Source organism: Scomber scombrus, chromosome 3 (genome assembly GCF_963691925.1).
Source record: "Scomber scombrus chromosome 3, fScoSco1.1, whole genome shotgun sequence".
Taxonomy (NCBI): Eukaryota; Metazoa; Chordata; class Actinopteri; order Scombriformes; family Scombridae; genus Scomber; species Scomber scombrus.
In genome coordinates this window covers 3,870,898-3,887,322 of record NC_084972.1, presented here as the reverse complement: position 1 = coordinate 3,887,322, position 16,425 = coordinate 3,870,898, and the positions used below count along the sequence as shown (strand labels likewise).

General features: G+C 40.0%; 1 protein-coding gene across 2 annotated transcripts; it reads right to left on the bottom strand.

Moving 5' to 3' along the window:
- Positions 1 to 1,066: 1,066 nt before the first annotated feature.
- On the bottom strand, positions 1,067 to 11,375 carry cstf1 (cleavage stimulation factor, 3' pre-RNA, subunit 1). 2 transcript variants are annotated; one of them, XM_062415842.1, is made up of 6 exons: positions 11,336 to 11,375; positions 10,779 to 10,999; positions 9,631 to 9,908; positions 9,349 to 9,546; positions 8,821 to 9,211; positions 1,067 to 1,780 (listed from the first exon to the last, which is right to left on the bottom strand). In XM_062415842.1, exons 2-6 carry the CDS (start codon positions 10,945 to 10,947, stop codon positions 1,521 to 1,523), a joined length of 1,296 nt encoding a protein of 431 aa, XP_062271826.1. In that variant the 5' UTR covers positions 10,948 to 10,999; positions 11,336 to 11,375; the 3' UTR covers positions 1,067 to 1,520. The 2 variants fall into 2 exon arrangements, with proteins under 2 accessions (XP_062271826.1, XP_062271825.1); XM_062415841.1 differs by having other exon boundaries at positions 10,779 to 11,350.
- Positions 11,376 to 16,425: the final 5,050 nt, after the last annotated feature.

Here is a 16,425-nt window from a genome sequence, read left to right as displayed (position 1 = left end):
CTCAGTTTTCAGTGAACCATCTCAACTTGTGCCAGTGTGTGTGTGTGTGTGTGTGTGTAAAAAGGGGATTTAGTCCTCCTGTGTGTCTCACAAGCATATTGTCTGAGCTGTCACTGAGAGGCAGACTGTTTTACACTCTGGGCGGGGAAATCCAGCTCCATGTCATTGACTGAGCCCCTGTCCTGCAACCTCATTGGTCCAAAGTTTACCCCCCCTCCTCCCCTCACCTCTCTCTCTCCTTCTCCCTCCCTCTTTCTGCAGCTGCCCCACCTCACCATTCTATTTTTCTACCTTACCAAACTTCATGATCTCCCCTTCATCTTTCTGATAAAGCAGAAGTACATCATTTTCTTGTTCATTTTCCAAATAACCAACAGAGGGACTTTTTTTTCTTTTTGGTCACTCCTTTTTTTTTGCTTCCTCCTTTATGAATTTGACAAATTCCTCCGCGTGTGTGACAGATTTATAAGGCATGTTTGGTCACTCCTTTTTTTTTGCTTCCTCCTTTATGAATTTGACAAATTCCTCCGCGTGTGTGACAGATTTATAAGGCATGTTTGGGGGATTTTGGGGGGTGGTGGTGAAGTGTGTTTGAAGCATAAATTCTTGCGCCTCTGCTCGTTGTTGTCTGGACGACACACACACACACACACACACACAGCAGCGTCTGGGAGAATTGGGGTGAGGGGGGTTGGGGAATGCAGAGGGGGGGGTGATGGGGCACCGTGACCTTCCAGTCTGAGGGTGCGGGCCAGAGTCGAAAGGAAAAATTAGGAGCTTTGGTTGCTTTTCTGTTATCTTTTCTTTTTTCTTTTACATGTTTTGGGAAGGTCCCTGAATGCAACAAAGTCTATGAAGAGCCTATGAACAGGATACTGATCTCATATTTCACACATTTTTGAACATTTATAGATAATTACTTAATCTATATATATGGCCATAGGACTGTGTGTGTGTGTGTGTGTGTTGCAACACTTTTGTAAAGGATCTACAGGATATTACCATAGTTGTGGCTTTCTGAGGGTAATTTTCACCTTTAAATACATAGAAGAGGCTTTTTTTTCCTTTTTTCATCTTTTAATAAAAATCTGAATTACAACAAATGACATACACAAAATATAAAAGTGGAAAAGACAACAAACCAACTGCCGTCAATTACGACAAAACGTATGAGAAATGTGTGTTTCAAAGCAGTGAGAGGACCCTTAGACTGAGTACTGCATATCATTCACAGAGTGTAGTTCTTAGGAATAAAGGACATCTGGAGTTCGAGCTGCCCTCATTCTTTACTCTTTAAATTGGTGCAATGGAAACTCTTTCTACAGATGAGTCTCACAAACTCCGCTGCACAATTTTCAAAGTAAACACAAAGTGAAGAATGCTGCAGATCAGACAGTGATGACTTCAGTGAGGTCATGGAAGGCTGTCCGGCATCCTGTTTGCTTCTTTCTATGGGAGATGTTAAGGTGGGGCAGGAGGGGATCAGAGGGTGGAGAAAGAGAGAGAGTCGAGGACGTGTCTCAGTCTGTGGTGGTGCGGCGGTACCAGAAGCGGGCCCTGAAGTCGTCGCTGCAGGTCATGAAGCCGGGGTTGGTGGGCGAGTGGACGATGCAGCGGACGATGTTGTTGTGGCCCAGAGACAGCAGGTTCTTCCTCTCGGCCGTGCGAGAGTCCCAGCAGCACAGGCTGATGGTGCGCTCGTCCGGCAGCAGCACGTAGTCCTCCGTGTGGTTGAACACGCCCTGTGTGCGGTGCATCTGACGGCCGCTCAGACCGGCACCTGTAAACAACACGCAGACAGACAGACAGACAGACAGGGTGTCACTGTGAGAGGTCACGTCACCTCCTTCATCGTCATACAGTCAACATTGTCAGTAAGTATTCATTCAAGTTTCATTAGATTAATTAAGGCAGGGCGATAAGTGAGAAATATATCAAAACTGAAAAAGCAATCATTGAATGTAACATGGAGCCAGATAAGTGGCATAAAAATTGATGGATAGATTAACTGATTACACAATAATTCATTAATTCTATCTGTCCATTCTGAGTGGATCAGCTTCTGAGATGCTGTAGCTGCAGCAGTGACTTTTTTGCTGCTGATTGATTGACTGAAACTCAACTTAAATGGACAAAGGGGACTTTTTGCTTGCTGCTGTCACCAAGTGCTTGCTCATAGGGGAATGTTAGCTCTGTTTAACTTAAAGAGTACTGTCTAGACCTGCTCTGTGTGAAAAGTGTCTTAACATAATTTTTGTTGTGATTTTTCACCATATAAATAAAGATTGATGGATTGATTGATTGACTAAACAGATTCCTGCAGCACAACGTACTGTCTCACCAGCCTTACTTCTAGTTTATAGATGTGAACCATCTCCTGACAACCCCATACAACAGTTAGAACTGATGTTACTGTCTATAAATCAACAGGAAAGAGAAAACAAACACAAGACTTTTTGATACTTCTGATTTTCTTTCTTTAAAGAAACTGAATTCTATGCATTTTAAGACTATTGAAGAGCTGCTGATATCCTGACATTCACTGAGGAGCCTTTTACTGTTAAAACAAAATCAGTGCCCTCTGGTGGACAAACTGTGTAACAGCAGCAGAGTTTCTAAGTGACAAACATTTTTGAAACTCATGCACTGCTATTTTTTGTTAGGTATCAGCTGACTGATACAATATCTACACTTATCTAATATAACATAACATATATAAAATAATAACAAACTCTAATTCAAAGTCAGTCACTGTCAGTCAGTGTGCAGTGAAGGTCAGGTTGGCACTGTTTCACCTCAGTTTTAAATGATGTCATTAACCAATCCCAGTTCCCACTCCAAGTCAAATAGAGAAAAGCTACTTAAATGTCAGAGAAATGTCAGCTAGGGGCTTCAGTGCACACTTTGACTACACTGAAACTATCACAAAGTATTATAAATATATTACTGGGGGGAAAAAATCCAGGAGAAAGAAAAGAGGAAATGAGAGGTTCGTGCCAAACTCATGACAGATTGCAGGGCCAACTGTAATGCTCAGGTGATTTCTGTCATGGTCATTCTTAAAAAGGTCTGGTGACCTCTCACCTCAAGATACCACAATGAAAACAGGTTGTATGGGTGCCCACAAGTCTCATCTTTACAGACATGCTCACTTTAAGCTAATCTAGTGCAGTTTGTTCTCATGTGTTGTTGTTGGAAACTTTTTTGAACTTGACCTCACTGTATAAAATAACTAGAATAACCACAGCTTCTAAACACTTTACAGCCACAAACCAGAGACCGAGATCATTCGGAGAATGTTTGGCTTTTGTAGGTTTACTGACAGTAGGGGGATTTCAGAGCTACTTCCACAACAGAAGTGCTCTTCGTCTAATCAAAAATGGTTACATTTCACACAAAATCTGTGTAACAAATGGTATCAACCCAAAAACTACTGCAGCTACTTAAGAGCATGACCATACTACTATTATAATATTCTGTGTCCTTCTGCACTCTTAACTTTCAACATTAAAAAGGCGCCTAACTAAACACAATTTTAGACAGGGGGAGACACAGGGGTCTCTAGGGCTGTTTCTACTGCAGGAACTTCTATTTATTACTTTGTGTAAAGTATCTAATTCATGGAATGTGTCTATTTCAGTTAGTTGATAAGTCTGATTATTTCAAGAAATGCCACATAATCATAATAATGACACCAGATGTTTCTATATTCTGCAGACAATAGTTTTCTTAAGAAATTCCACAAGGAAGGAAATTACCTCCCAATCTGATAACACGTCACTCTGACCACATCACTGTGATGCTGTGTTGCTGCTTCTGCTTCTTTTCTCTGAGCTACCTCTTACTTAATATTACCAAAGAAGAGTCAGATGAATGTAGTCAGCTCAGAAATGGTAAAATACTGCAGAATACAACACAAGATGATGAGGCTGCAATATCCTTACAATGTGGTCAGTGTGATGATGATGATGATGGAAGTAGACTGTAACGTGTGCAAGCAAGAACAGCATCATGTCTGTGTATTCACTGTGAATAAGGGTTTTAAAAAAATAAATCATGACCACTGAAAATTCTACGTTCTGATTTGTTGGAAGGCGTGGATTAATTCTTAGTAAGTAGACAGTTAAACTAGAAACCTGTGACATTGTGTCTGCACCTGTATTAAACTGCAAGTGGTAATAACAGCAGCATCTAGTGAATCTGAAAATGGAAATCTGCTAATGTAGAGAACTTAAACAGAGAGCTAAGTAACATGAACCATGGTGAAGCTGTTACCCGGGGTTACCACCAGACGTGTACAGCCCCCCCCGGTGAGCGTTCCAGAAGTGCAGTGTAGTGTACTCTACTCTGGGCAAGCAATCCACCTTTTAAATTAAGCTGCACTGTTAATACAGTAATTACAGCAGCCTGGTCAAATCCAAACAACTGCCTTTGGGCTACCGTAATTACTGTAGTAACAGCACAACTAAATTTAACTTGGCTAAGATTTAGCTGATTTGATCATTTTCATTGATTTTGAGCTTCTACTGTGGCTCAGTACGCAACGTAGTTACATGGTCTCTATTTGCCTGTTTTATTCATGTTTAAATATGATCTGGGGTCAGCACGGGTTGTTTTATTATGAAAATTGACCAGATGCTCTATGCCGTTTCTGCGTCTGTATTCCTGTCCAGCTCGATCTGCTCTGTGGAGTATGACTAGGCTTCAAAGCGTCTCCCGCTGTTAATAAACTGGTAGCATATTTATACCAAGTGCACCCAGTGGAATCAAAATCATTGACTAGAGCGGCAGCGATCAGCTTTGGAGGCCGTGTTGGAATCAAGGGGTTAGAGTGTCAGGGAGCAGCTGGATCTGAGAGGAAATGAACTGATGCCACACAGGAAATATAGTAACAGGTAAAACTGAAGAGAGTGTGAGATCGTTTGAATTGTATAATGTAACACAGAACACATCACTCTACATACAATATTAAAAACTTACAGTTAACCTCTCTCTCTCACGCTTTCAAAAGTTGCAACATTTCCTGTTTAGCAACACAAACAACAAATGAACTATATTCTATGATGTTTAACTGAAAAGCAAGATCAAAATGTGTTATTTAATATGTGGTCAACAACTGATATTCTTAGTTTATAGCTTTACATATTCATTATTCAAACTTTATTTCAGACCAGTTCAGTCCATAAAAAACATATGACATTTAGTTGGTAAATAAGTATGGTGTAAGTGGGATATTACCCAACAAGTCTGTACATTCAGTGACTAATGATTCTGCAGAACTGTGTTCAATCATAGGCTGTAAAACATGTTATTATCATCTCTTACATATTACACTGACATTGATACCAGATGTTCATTGAAATATTTTGACTCTTTTGTTTTGGTCCATAAATGGAATTCATGTTTATATTGTAATGAATGTATGTAAACCCTGGCAGATGATGTAATACTGGAAACAAATACATGTCACATGACAATAAGTCAAATATTAAACTGAATTTATATTAATATACAGCATTTATAGTTCAAGCATAACTCCATTTCCAGCCTCATCTCAACACTTTACAGCAGACTGCATAGAAAAGCACTAATGAAGCACTTTGCTAGGAGACACTGCAGTCTAATATAATCTTCACCAGCCAATTATATGGCAGACAGTCAAAGTTTTGGACACATTTTCTCATTCAAGTGAACAGGAAGGTGTGTACTTCTGTAATAAATATAAGTAATACTGTAATAAATATGGCATTTCTTTGCATTAAGAGACTTTTACTTACTCTATTTTAGCTACTGAGGTGTAATAACTGCACTTCACACTGCTGACAGTGACACCTGAACACACAACATACTGTACACACCATCTGAGCTCATTTTCAAATGCAGTTTTTGTGACTATTTTGGCTTCAGTGTAGTACTACTTTATGGTGACTATTCATGTGTTAACTTAACATTTGCACTTCCTGCTGCTGCTTTGAAACTTTATGTTCAGCAAGTGTTCAATAAAGTTTATTATCTAGTCTAACTTTCTGTTTTATAAGGGGGGAGCAGTTCACCCCAGATAAACAATAACAGAGTCTGCAGTTAATGCACCTTCATTTCATACTTCATATTTCTAAGCTCACAATTGGTTGTAAAAGTGGAGCACCTACTGATACTGTTTCTTCATAGTAAGTTAGTCATATTATTACATAGATCTCCCTTGTGATATCGATATCTGAATTTTTTTACTCCTTAATATCGGTATCGGCCCAAAAAATCCAGTATCCGTCGGGCCCTATTGTCTACAATTGATCACACAGTATCTGATACACTGTACTGTCATCTATGCACTGCACTGTTATTCACATTTGTTTTATAATGTATACTGAACATCTTTGACACAAACATGAGTTCTGTCTTATTATAATTGAAGCTGAAAGATGTTACAAGGACATGAGCCATTTATCGATGCTGTTGAACTGTGAGTAGTTTGCATGCTTCTGTACTTCCAACTTAGTGACATCTTCTTTCTGACACATGGAGTCACTTCTTCCAACTTCCATCTACATCACAGCAATAACTTAACACGATCAGTGTAACAGTGCTGAATCAGGAGCTTCGGTGTTTGGATTAAGTCACTTGTGGCCACAGCTGTCATTTTAATGTTAAATATACATTACGTCAACACTGCATGTCTTCTACTGCTGTGTAAATAGAAATGACTCTGGTCAGCAGATATATCATATTTAAAGAGGCAGATCTCAGAGGCTGAGGCCAGAAAAAAACTTGACTGGGAGATCTAATCTGATCACATTCATAACATGTGACCCCTCTATACTGTAAGCCCCTAGGTCGATGGGTCTGTCTCAAATTTGCACACCATGTAATTGCAGTCAAATAAGTCACTGTAAAAAATATCAAAATGTTAATCAAACTTTCCTGAAAAGCTACTTTTGGTGCAAAAATACAGCAGCAGCAGAGTTATGTATATTACAGCATTGTTGGATTCTGCATTCAACAAACATCAAATATACTTCAACAAAAGCAGGCTGGTTGTTATAAGATAGGAAGTTATTCTGCCTACAACAACACCATGTGTCTCTCTTAAGTTGTATACACCTCTTTATGTTTTCACCATTCAGGAATGTTTCCAGATGAAATTCATTTTATGGTTGGATGCAGCTGTGAGTAAGACTGTGAAGTGTCAGGACTTTGTAGTAAGTGTTTCCTGCTGTGACTTCACACATTCATTCATTTTAAGTGGACAAAACAGAACGGTAAGAACTGAAAATCAGCTGTACTGAGCTCTTAGAAGCCACTAGCACCAGTCTACACTATCTCCACATCAGAAGTGAAGTTAATTGAATATTCTCCTTCACTGACTGACTTTTTTAAACAATGACGGAAAAATCGGAAGACTGTTCGTCATTTTGACAGATAACATTGAGGGTGATATACTGTGACTTAAATTAATTCACACTCCTGTCCAGTTGGTGGTGAGTGTGCATATGAATTATTATATAGTTTTGTCTTTAGTTTCACATGCATGAACTCGTTGTTTAGGTGACTCTAGCCATCGATAATGTCACTGCAGCTGAGTGACTGATAATTGTGATAACGCTGATAAATGAGATGGGGAAAAAAGGACTGATGTGGAGGAAGATATGTCCAGAGAAGACTTGATGAACGTTCCAGGTGAGACAGAGACGAGACTCAGACCAAAATACATGACGGCGAGTTCTGTGACATCACGCTCACACATGCACACGTGCAAACCTTTTCAATTTAGCATATACAGCACATCACAGAGGTAACTAAATCTATCACAACAGATTTCCTTCAGAGCATGTGTGCCTTAACACATCTCATTATCCAGCTGCTGACAGCGTGTTGTAGAGCTACTGACTGGATGCTTTGTAACAAGTCTGTGATCACTGTGGGTCACAGAGGGGTGCAGCTATTAAATATATCTTATCATCATTTTAAAAAATGACAATTAAAATGATCATGATGGAAGTTTTACAACCCCGTCCGTCAAAATGACAGACAATGATTTAAAGCTGACCTGTGATAAAGACGTTAATGTGTGTGATCTTGAAGCAGCGACTTTCATCTTTGTTTCTCTGGATGAATGTAACGACTCAGCATTAATGAACTAGCAGCATTTCAGTAGGTTGACCAGCTAATTTCAGCAAGGCCATGACCACAGTAGATCTACTCCTGGTCCACACTGGACACCTCTATCTCTGCTGTGTGTGTGTGTGTGTGTGTGTGTGTGTGTGTGTGTGTGTGTGTGTGTGTGTGTGTGTGTGTGTGTGTGTGTGTGTGTGTGTGTGTGTGTGTGTGTGTGTGTGTGCTGCTGCCAGCCCTGTCTTTCTACATAGAGTTGGACTTTGATAATCAATAATAGAATGTTTCAGAACATCTCATTATACATTTTAATCATATTCAGTTAGACAGAATAAGATAAAGCAGAATGGGATCAGTTGTGGAAATTAAACTATATATGAGGTGAAAGCAGCTTTCTATCTGATGGGCATGTGTCTGGTTAGAGTTATTTCTGTGTCAGCCACATACACTCCTCACACAGGACGGGTTTTTAAAATGATATTATTATTATTATTTTATTGTATTGATATCCACTAGTTAAGAAGAAGAAAATCCCTGCAGACCAAATCAAGTTCCACAAACACACAATAAATCTCCTAACTAACTTTTAGGAGGGAAACTGACACCAAATAAAGAAAATAACAGCAAATCTCCATCCTCTCAAAATACAGACAACCACTATAATTGAAAATGTTAACTCTGCTGTATCGGCAGTAAAACAAACATCTTCACCTGTGTATTTGACCAGCGTCCTGCCCGTAGAGATCTCCCACAGTTTGACCACCGAGTCTTTGCCGCTGGACAGGATGTACTTGGAGTTCTTGGAGAAGATGGCGGAGCACACCTCGGCCCCGTCGTGGGCCTTATCGAAGGTGGTCACGCAGCGGTTGGAGACGCCGTCCCACAGCTTGATGCTGCCGTCCTTGCTGCAGGTGACGTAGCTGTTGGCGCTGGGGTTGTAGGCAACGCCGCTGATGGTGTCGGTGTGCTGGTCCAGTGGGTTGCACGACACGAAGCACTGGAAGGTGTTGACGTCGTAGAGGCGCAGCGTGGGGTGCTGCGTCCCCACCAGCAGGAAGTCGCCGGACGGGTGGAAAGAGATGGAGCGCAGCATCTCGGCTTCCTGTGAGGGAAGAGGTGAAGACTGAGTACTGAAATGTTTCTAATTTAGTTTTAGATTTCATACAGGCGTCAACATTTTCAATACAGCCAATTTGACTTAAACACAGAACAAATGGAAAACTGTGACAAAAATCTGACCTGTATATATTTAAAGGCTCTTTTTGCTGAGGGCTTTGAGTAGTCAAACAGTTTAAGGGTGTAATCTCTGGAGCCAGAGGCGAGGATCTGTTCAGTGGGGTGGAAGGCCAGGCAGGTGACTTCGTCGACGTGGTCGTATAGCGTCCGAATCACAGGATGATTCTCCATGTTCTGCTGTGCTGTCTCGTTCATCATTACCTGACAACACAGAAACAGAAAGAAGTGTAAACACAGGCCTGCTGGGCTACGAACATCCTATTCAGCTTCTCAAACCTGCCTCACCTCGATGGGCATGGCGCTTTTAGCCAGCATGCGCTCAGTATCCAGGATCTTGATGGAAGCGTCTGCAGAGCCCGTGGCGATCAGCTGGCCGTCGCGACTGTACGTGGCGACGCGACACGGACCCTTGTGGGAGGTGACGTAACAGGTCTCGTACTCTGACGCCTCAGGAGACATGGTCTGGACATCTGCGTCGAATTCCAGATCGATACCCACACCGGGTGCTACTGTATCTGAGCGTCCTATGGCGTACTGAACTGCACTGTCATCATTCTCCATCCCTGACAGAGGTGGTAAAGTTGTTCAGTTAGTGCCACTCTAACCTACAGTACTAGTTAAAAGTTTGGACACATCTTCTCCTTCCAGGGATTTTCTTTATTTTTTACTATTGTCTATGTTGTAGAGCAATACTGATGACATCAAAACTATGAATTAACACAATTATATAGTGAACTTTTCCAGAGTGACTGACCTTCATGTCTTCAAGTAATATTCGATTGTTGTTTGTATTTATTTGAGCAGTTCTTACCATAATTTACACTCACTGGCCTCTTCGTTAGGTTCACCTGTGCAATCTAATTCAATCCAATACAACAGCTCTGCTATAAATTCTACTTTTATGAAGTTTATACATTTTCATTTTTTGTTAAAACTGTCAGGAAGGTGATAATTCTACTTTATGTTTATCATTGAGTTCATAGTGGGTCATGGGGATGTATTAGGGTGCACTATATTGAATGGTGTTCCTAATATATTGTCCACCCCATTCACATACATGAGCGGGGGAAAATATAAGGAACACCAGTCAATATAATGCACCTCAGTACACCACCACCACTTAGTACCTGTACCTAATATAGTGGGATTCTGATTCTGATATTGCAAAGCTGCCATCAAAAACAAACAGTGGCTACTTTAAGGAATCTAAAATCTAAAACATCATTTGGTTTGTTTAACACTTGTTTTTATTTCCTACATGACTCCATATGTGTTATTTCATACTTTAGATGTCTTCAGCGTTATTCTACAATGTTGAAATTAGTGACAAAAAAATGATAGAACACCCTTGAATGAGTAGGTGTGTCCTAACTTTTGACTGATGCTGTATATACACACAGAATAATGCAGACATGAGGGAGAGCAGGTCTTACCAATCTTTGCCAGCTGCATGAGCTGCTCAGAGGGCGACACGACAGTCGGTGGTTTGACCTCACTGATGAGACTGTTGGCGATGTTGGTGTATCCATCATAGAGCAGCTGGCTGATGATGAGCCTGTACAGGTGCTGTCGGTCCTTCAGAGTCGGTTTAGGACGATACATGTTGGGTCAATGTGACCAGAACGGGGCCGTCAAATTGTGACAACTTATCTGACTGTAACAAAACACACAATGTCAACCGTTAACTAGTGTTTTCTGAGCTACAAGTTTCACATACACACATACACACACACACACACACCGTGAGCTGTGTCTGTACTAATGTCACCGCCAGCTACGAATGAATGGAACTTAGTGCTTAGCAGAGCTGCTAACAACGTTAGCTTTGTTGCTACAGTTCAGACAGAGCAAAAACAATAAGTTAGGCAACAGTAACCTAAACGATTAGTTGAGTGTGTGTTCTCTGCCGCAGTTGCAGTATGCACAGCTTAACAACGCTAGCTGATATATTATTTTACGTTTTTAATTTATAAATATAAAGATATCTAACCCTCTCCAAAGTTCCAATGGCGCTTCTGGACCCTAACGTGCAGTGCGCTGTACGTACTGTGCGTCTTACGTCACAATACAACAACGTAAAGAGTGAGGTTGCTTTCATGATAAACCGATTTTTCACAATTCCTCATAAGGTTAATAATTGGGCAGCAGTGTTAAACCTATAGACTGCATAATATTTTATAAAGTTTACAATTATACTTTCATTGTTAATGGGGGCTAGGGGGCTGGCTTGTTGCTGTAACATCACGAGCTGCAAAATGTGACGTTTAGGTGGAAGGGGGCAAGGTAACAACGAAATAAGTGTATTTTAAAAATACAATACAGGGAAATATCTAAAACAGAACACTGCCTGATTTGTCGTCTTTGTTTTAAACGCTGACACAAAGTAGCTATGTTCTGTTTGTATTCTAAAACAAATGAGAAGCAAATATAACATTGATCTTGGCTGGAAAACATTAGCAGACCAATCTTTGACTTAAGTACACAAACGGTACCTGAAGGCAACACATCTCTTTATCTACAGTTTATAGAATATTTTTTCCCCCCCTAGGACGGCGAAGTCATGACCCGCCCTACTCTGCCTCTGATTGGCTAGTTCTGGTTGTCTTTGTTGGTTGGGTTGGTTAGGTTTGGGTATGAAGAGTGACATTGGTTAGAGTTATGGTAAGAATATCAGGGTAAATCAGAGGCAGTGTAGGACGGGTCATGTCTTTGCCATACTAGGAAAAAAGTATTGCCTACGGTAGATAAATTCTATAGGCTACCTGGTATCTTATGATCCACTAAAGTTAAGCATGGCAAATATCTGCACTTTACTGAGAGTACTCCTCTAGTTTAACTGTCCATAAAATTAATAGCCATGAAATGATTAGCCTATCAAGTAGTCAATAAAAAGGCAATTAATCAGCAAAATGTCTGGACTGTAGACCAGACAAATACAAAACATATGAAAAAGTCACATTGGACAAGTGTGATGTGAATTTCTCTCTTCTACCTGAAATTTTATTGACTTAACAAAAAACAACAAGTGACAGAACACTAAATAACGAACATTCTGATAAGGTAGTTTGGGTTTCATTATAAAAGCTCTACCATACAAATGCTTCATAAGCGCGTGCATAATGCACTGCACTCATGACCCAGCAGAGGATGCACAAGTACAGCATCTCAACGAAGGAAAGAGATGCTTTCAGCTTCTGTTCAGCTTGTCCTTGCTTTGTTGATGTAATAGCACTCTTAGATTTACATCTGCAAGCATGAAAATGGCTTTTACTGAGCTACATGCTGAACAGCTATTAAGACTGTGGAGACTTATGGAGTAAAACAGGTGGTTTACAATTTCACATTAACAGGTACACAGATTATGTCTAGTTAAAGGTGTTATTGTTAGTAGTGATGAAGATAAAACTGGGACGTGAGTCTTCTATTCTTTAGTTACAGAAAAGGGATAAGTGTGATTGGATCTAGACCTGCAATATTTCAGCACACATCCATACAGTGTCTCAGTTGCAGCACCCTGTAATATGGCTCATCAATTCAAATGTTTGCCACAAAAAAGACAGAAATGTAGTGTTATTATGTGCAGATGGATGACAGTAGCTTGGAAACATAGGCCAATTCAAATTATTTATATGTCACGTGTGCAAAAATGCAAGAAGGGACCCATTCAGACACTAATGAAATAAGTTGGATATTTCCCCTGGGTACCTTCAGAAGAGCCATAACTTAAAAGAGCGTATACTATGCAGTGTGCAGAGACAGGCAACTTCACAATCTTCACAAAATTAGAAAACATTTGACAGTGCAGGGTGAGAAATAATTTTATACCCTTAAATTATTGGGGATGTACTTCTTTTGTAGTGCTTGCATTATACCCTTCTGAATGTTGTATTATGATGTATTTGTAAGTATTAGGATCATATTGCAGGTAAAGCTCACTGGGATTGCTCTTTAACAAGTGTACTACTCCATGTCTGTTACTGATAAATGAACAGCTGCATCCACATGGACTAATGTCTTAAAAAACAAAACAACAACGTTCCTTCAACAATGCCAAGGTTGAGCAGCTGGGACACATGGTGTAGTAAAAGAAACACATTTTTTGTTGGTCTCTTGTCACTGCTGACCATCAGCTGTAAAACTTGATTCAAACTTGTATCCTAGTAACCTGAGTAACATGGCCAAAATATCATCCATCACTGAATGCAGTGAACGCCTGTTGACTGTTTTAGAAAGGACATCTGCACTAATCCATACAGACTATCCACACACTGATTTAAAAGCATTTAATCTGACTCAGTCTTTAAACACATGCAAAAATGCCTGAAACTATGCCTCCATCCTGCAGGACTGGGATCTGTGTAAAGACGCTACAAAACATGCGTGTCAGGAGGTGTCTTGTTACCATGTCAACACAAAGCATGTTCTCAGCAGACCAGCCTGCAGTTGCCTTGGAGACCAGCAAGAGTCTGTAGCAGAGAAATGATATATAAACTTTGTTTTCTTTCAGCAGATGCCATTTGATAATTGCAAGGTTGCTCCCACATGATGACTAACTTACATCAGAGGGAATGAAAGAAGTAATATTTAAAGATGTTTTAATTTATTCATGTTTAAATATTAAACAGAATATACTTAAAGCAGCTATTATCAGTACTTTTGTATAAACAATGGATCAAACCTCAGAGAATTATCACACAATACGGTTTAAGGATCTTTTAGCTCATTGTTTTGGTTTTACAGCTCACAATTAACTATTTTGGTTCAGTCTAAAGGCTCTCCTCAGTCAAATTTCCAGATGGAGGCAGCTCTTTTTAGAGAAAAAGCTTAGTTAAATCCACCAAATGGCAAACAGGAAGAGTTAGAGACTATCTTTAACAGCTAAAGAGCCAGATATAAAACTTAGAGACTTGCTTTTAGCTGCTAAAGAGTCAGATTAAAATGACAGACTAGCCTTTAGTTGCCTTAAGAGCCAGATATAAAAGTTACAGACTAGCCTTTAGCGGCTAAAGAGCCTGATGTAAAAGTTACAGACTAGCCTTTAGCAGCTAAAGAGTCAGATATAAAAGTTACAGACTAGCCTTTAGCAGCTAAAGAGCCAGATGTAAAAGTTACAAACTAGCCTTTAGCAGCTAAAGAGTCAGATATAAAAGTTACAGACTAGCCTTTAGCAGCTAAAGAGTCAGATATAAAAGTTACAGACTAGCCTTTAACAGCTAAAGAGTCAGATATAAAAGTTACAGACTAGCCTTTAGCAGCTAAAGAGCCAGATGTAAAAGTTACAAACTAGCCTTTAGCAGCTAAAGAGTCAGATATAAAAGTTACAGACTAGCCTTTAGCAGCTAAAGAGTCAGATATAAAAGTTACAGACTAGCCTTCAGTAGCTAAAGAGCCAGATATACAATTTAGAGACTAGCCTTTAGCGGCTAAAGAGCCAGATAGTTACCTAAAGGAAGTACATTCATTAGCTGGACCGAAACACAAGGCTGAATGAATGCTAATGTTCTCCATGTCTGCTGGATGAGTAAATACATTTAAAAATGGCAACTGTTTGCTAGTACATTAGCCATGATAACAATATGTGATAACAATATGATAACTGTGTTGTGTTTATGAGTTGTTGTGCTTCCTTCTCAAGAAGCTAAAATATCATTACTGCAGCTTTAAAAACAAAATCCATTAAGTCATTGTGTAGTTATGTCCACATTTTGTAAAAGGCCATACATATTAAATGTTTTATAACAATGGTTACCACCAGGTTAATAACAATGAACCAATTAGCTATGTGAGCTATCTAGCATACAGTTTATGTGTTTTGTTTACTAGCTTACTCTTGCACATGTTGAAGAAAATGGCTGCCAAAAGTAACTAAACATTTTTCTGGATTTCACACCTTATTGAGTTTGAAACAGCTCGATACAATACATGTATTTTGTTACCTTAATCCATCATTTTCAAAAGTCAAAACTGTCAAAACCAGCAACAGTACATACAGCAGATGAATATGAGTCAAAAAGAGGCCAGCAGAGCAGTGAGTACTGTATAAACATGTGAGGTGTGACCTGGTGTACAGCTGCAAAATGATACATGCAGTAGTGGGGGCTGTGTTTGGAGGTGGGAAATTCACTCAACTCATCCATTTGTTCTCTTTGCCTGAGAGAGTGAGAGCAGTGCACGTGCAGCCGAGCAGCCACATCAACATTCGCTTTGCTGCACCCTTGTCTGTGTGGGTGTATGAAATACTGTGTGTGGGAGGAAGTAGATAGGTGGGGGGGAGCGAATACATAAGTGAGCCAGAAGTCAGGTACTGCCTCAAAACTGTTGATGCTAAAGTCAGTCAGTCGGCCAACGTGACTGTTGAAGGTAAGCTCTCCTCTGTCACTGCACTTCCTCTATCAGGCAATCGCTTTTACTGATTAACAACATTAAACATTAGCTGTACATTATTCCATCTGTGCTCAGGGCCTGCAGACTCTTTAACTCCTGCTGATCACGCTCTGCAATCTATGTTTTCAACTTCTTCTCCGGAAGTCTTTGTTTGACAGCCGCACACCCACCCAGCCAGCTCTTCTCCTTTCCTCACTCTCCTCCTCTCTCTCTCTCTCTCTCTCTCTGCCTCACCACTTTCATAGTGCATCTTCTCTCTCATTTGCATTTGTTCCGCTTCCTTGTGACAAGAAACAGTTCATGTCAAAAGAGCTGCGAGAGAAAAATCAAATGGGAGAACACATGGCCTGGATGACAGAACAGACTGATATGAACAGGTACACTGAGGATGAGGCTGTTGAGTGTAGAAGATTTACCAGGGTGGATAATTATTACTGATTGGAGTGTAAAGCAAGAACGGTAAGTGACTCTGGCTTCATTACTTTTTTTTTTTTTTACAGTTTCGTTTGTTTCTCAACTGTTAACCAGACTTTGGCATAGTGAAAGTATGTTCTGGTTTCTTACAGTGTTATTCTTACCTACACTGTGTCATGGCAACACCATCAGATATTTCCTGTTTTCAAATGTTCCCTTCGTAAAGTCATAACAATGGTTGGAAATGAGATTAGCAGAGCAGACACGATTAAGCACCAAAAT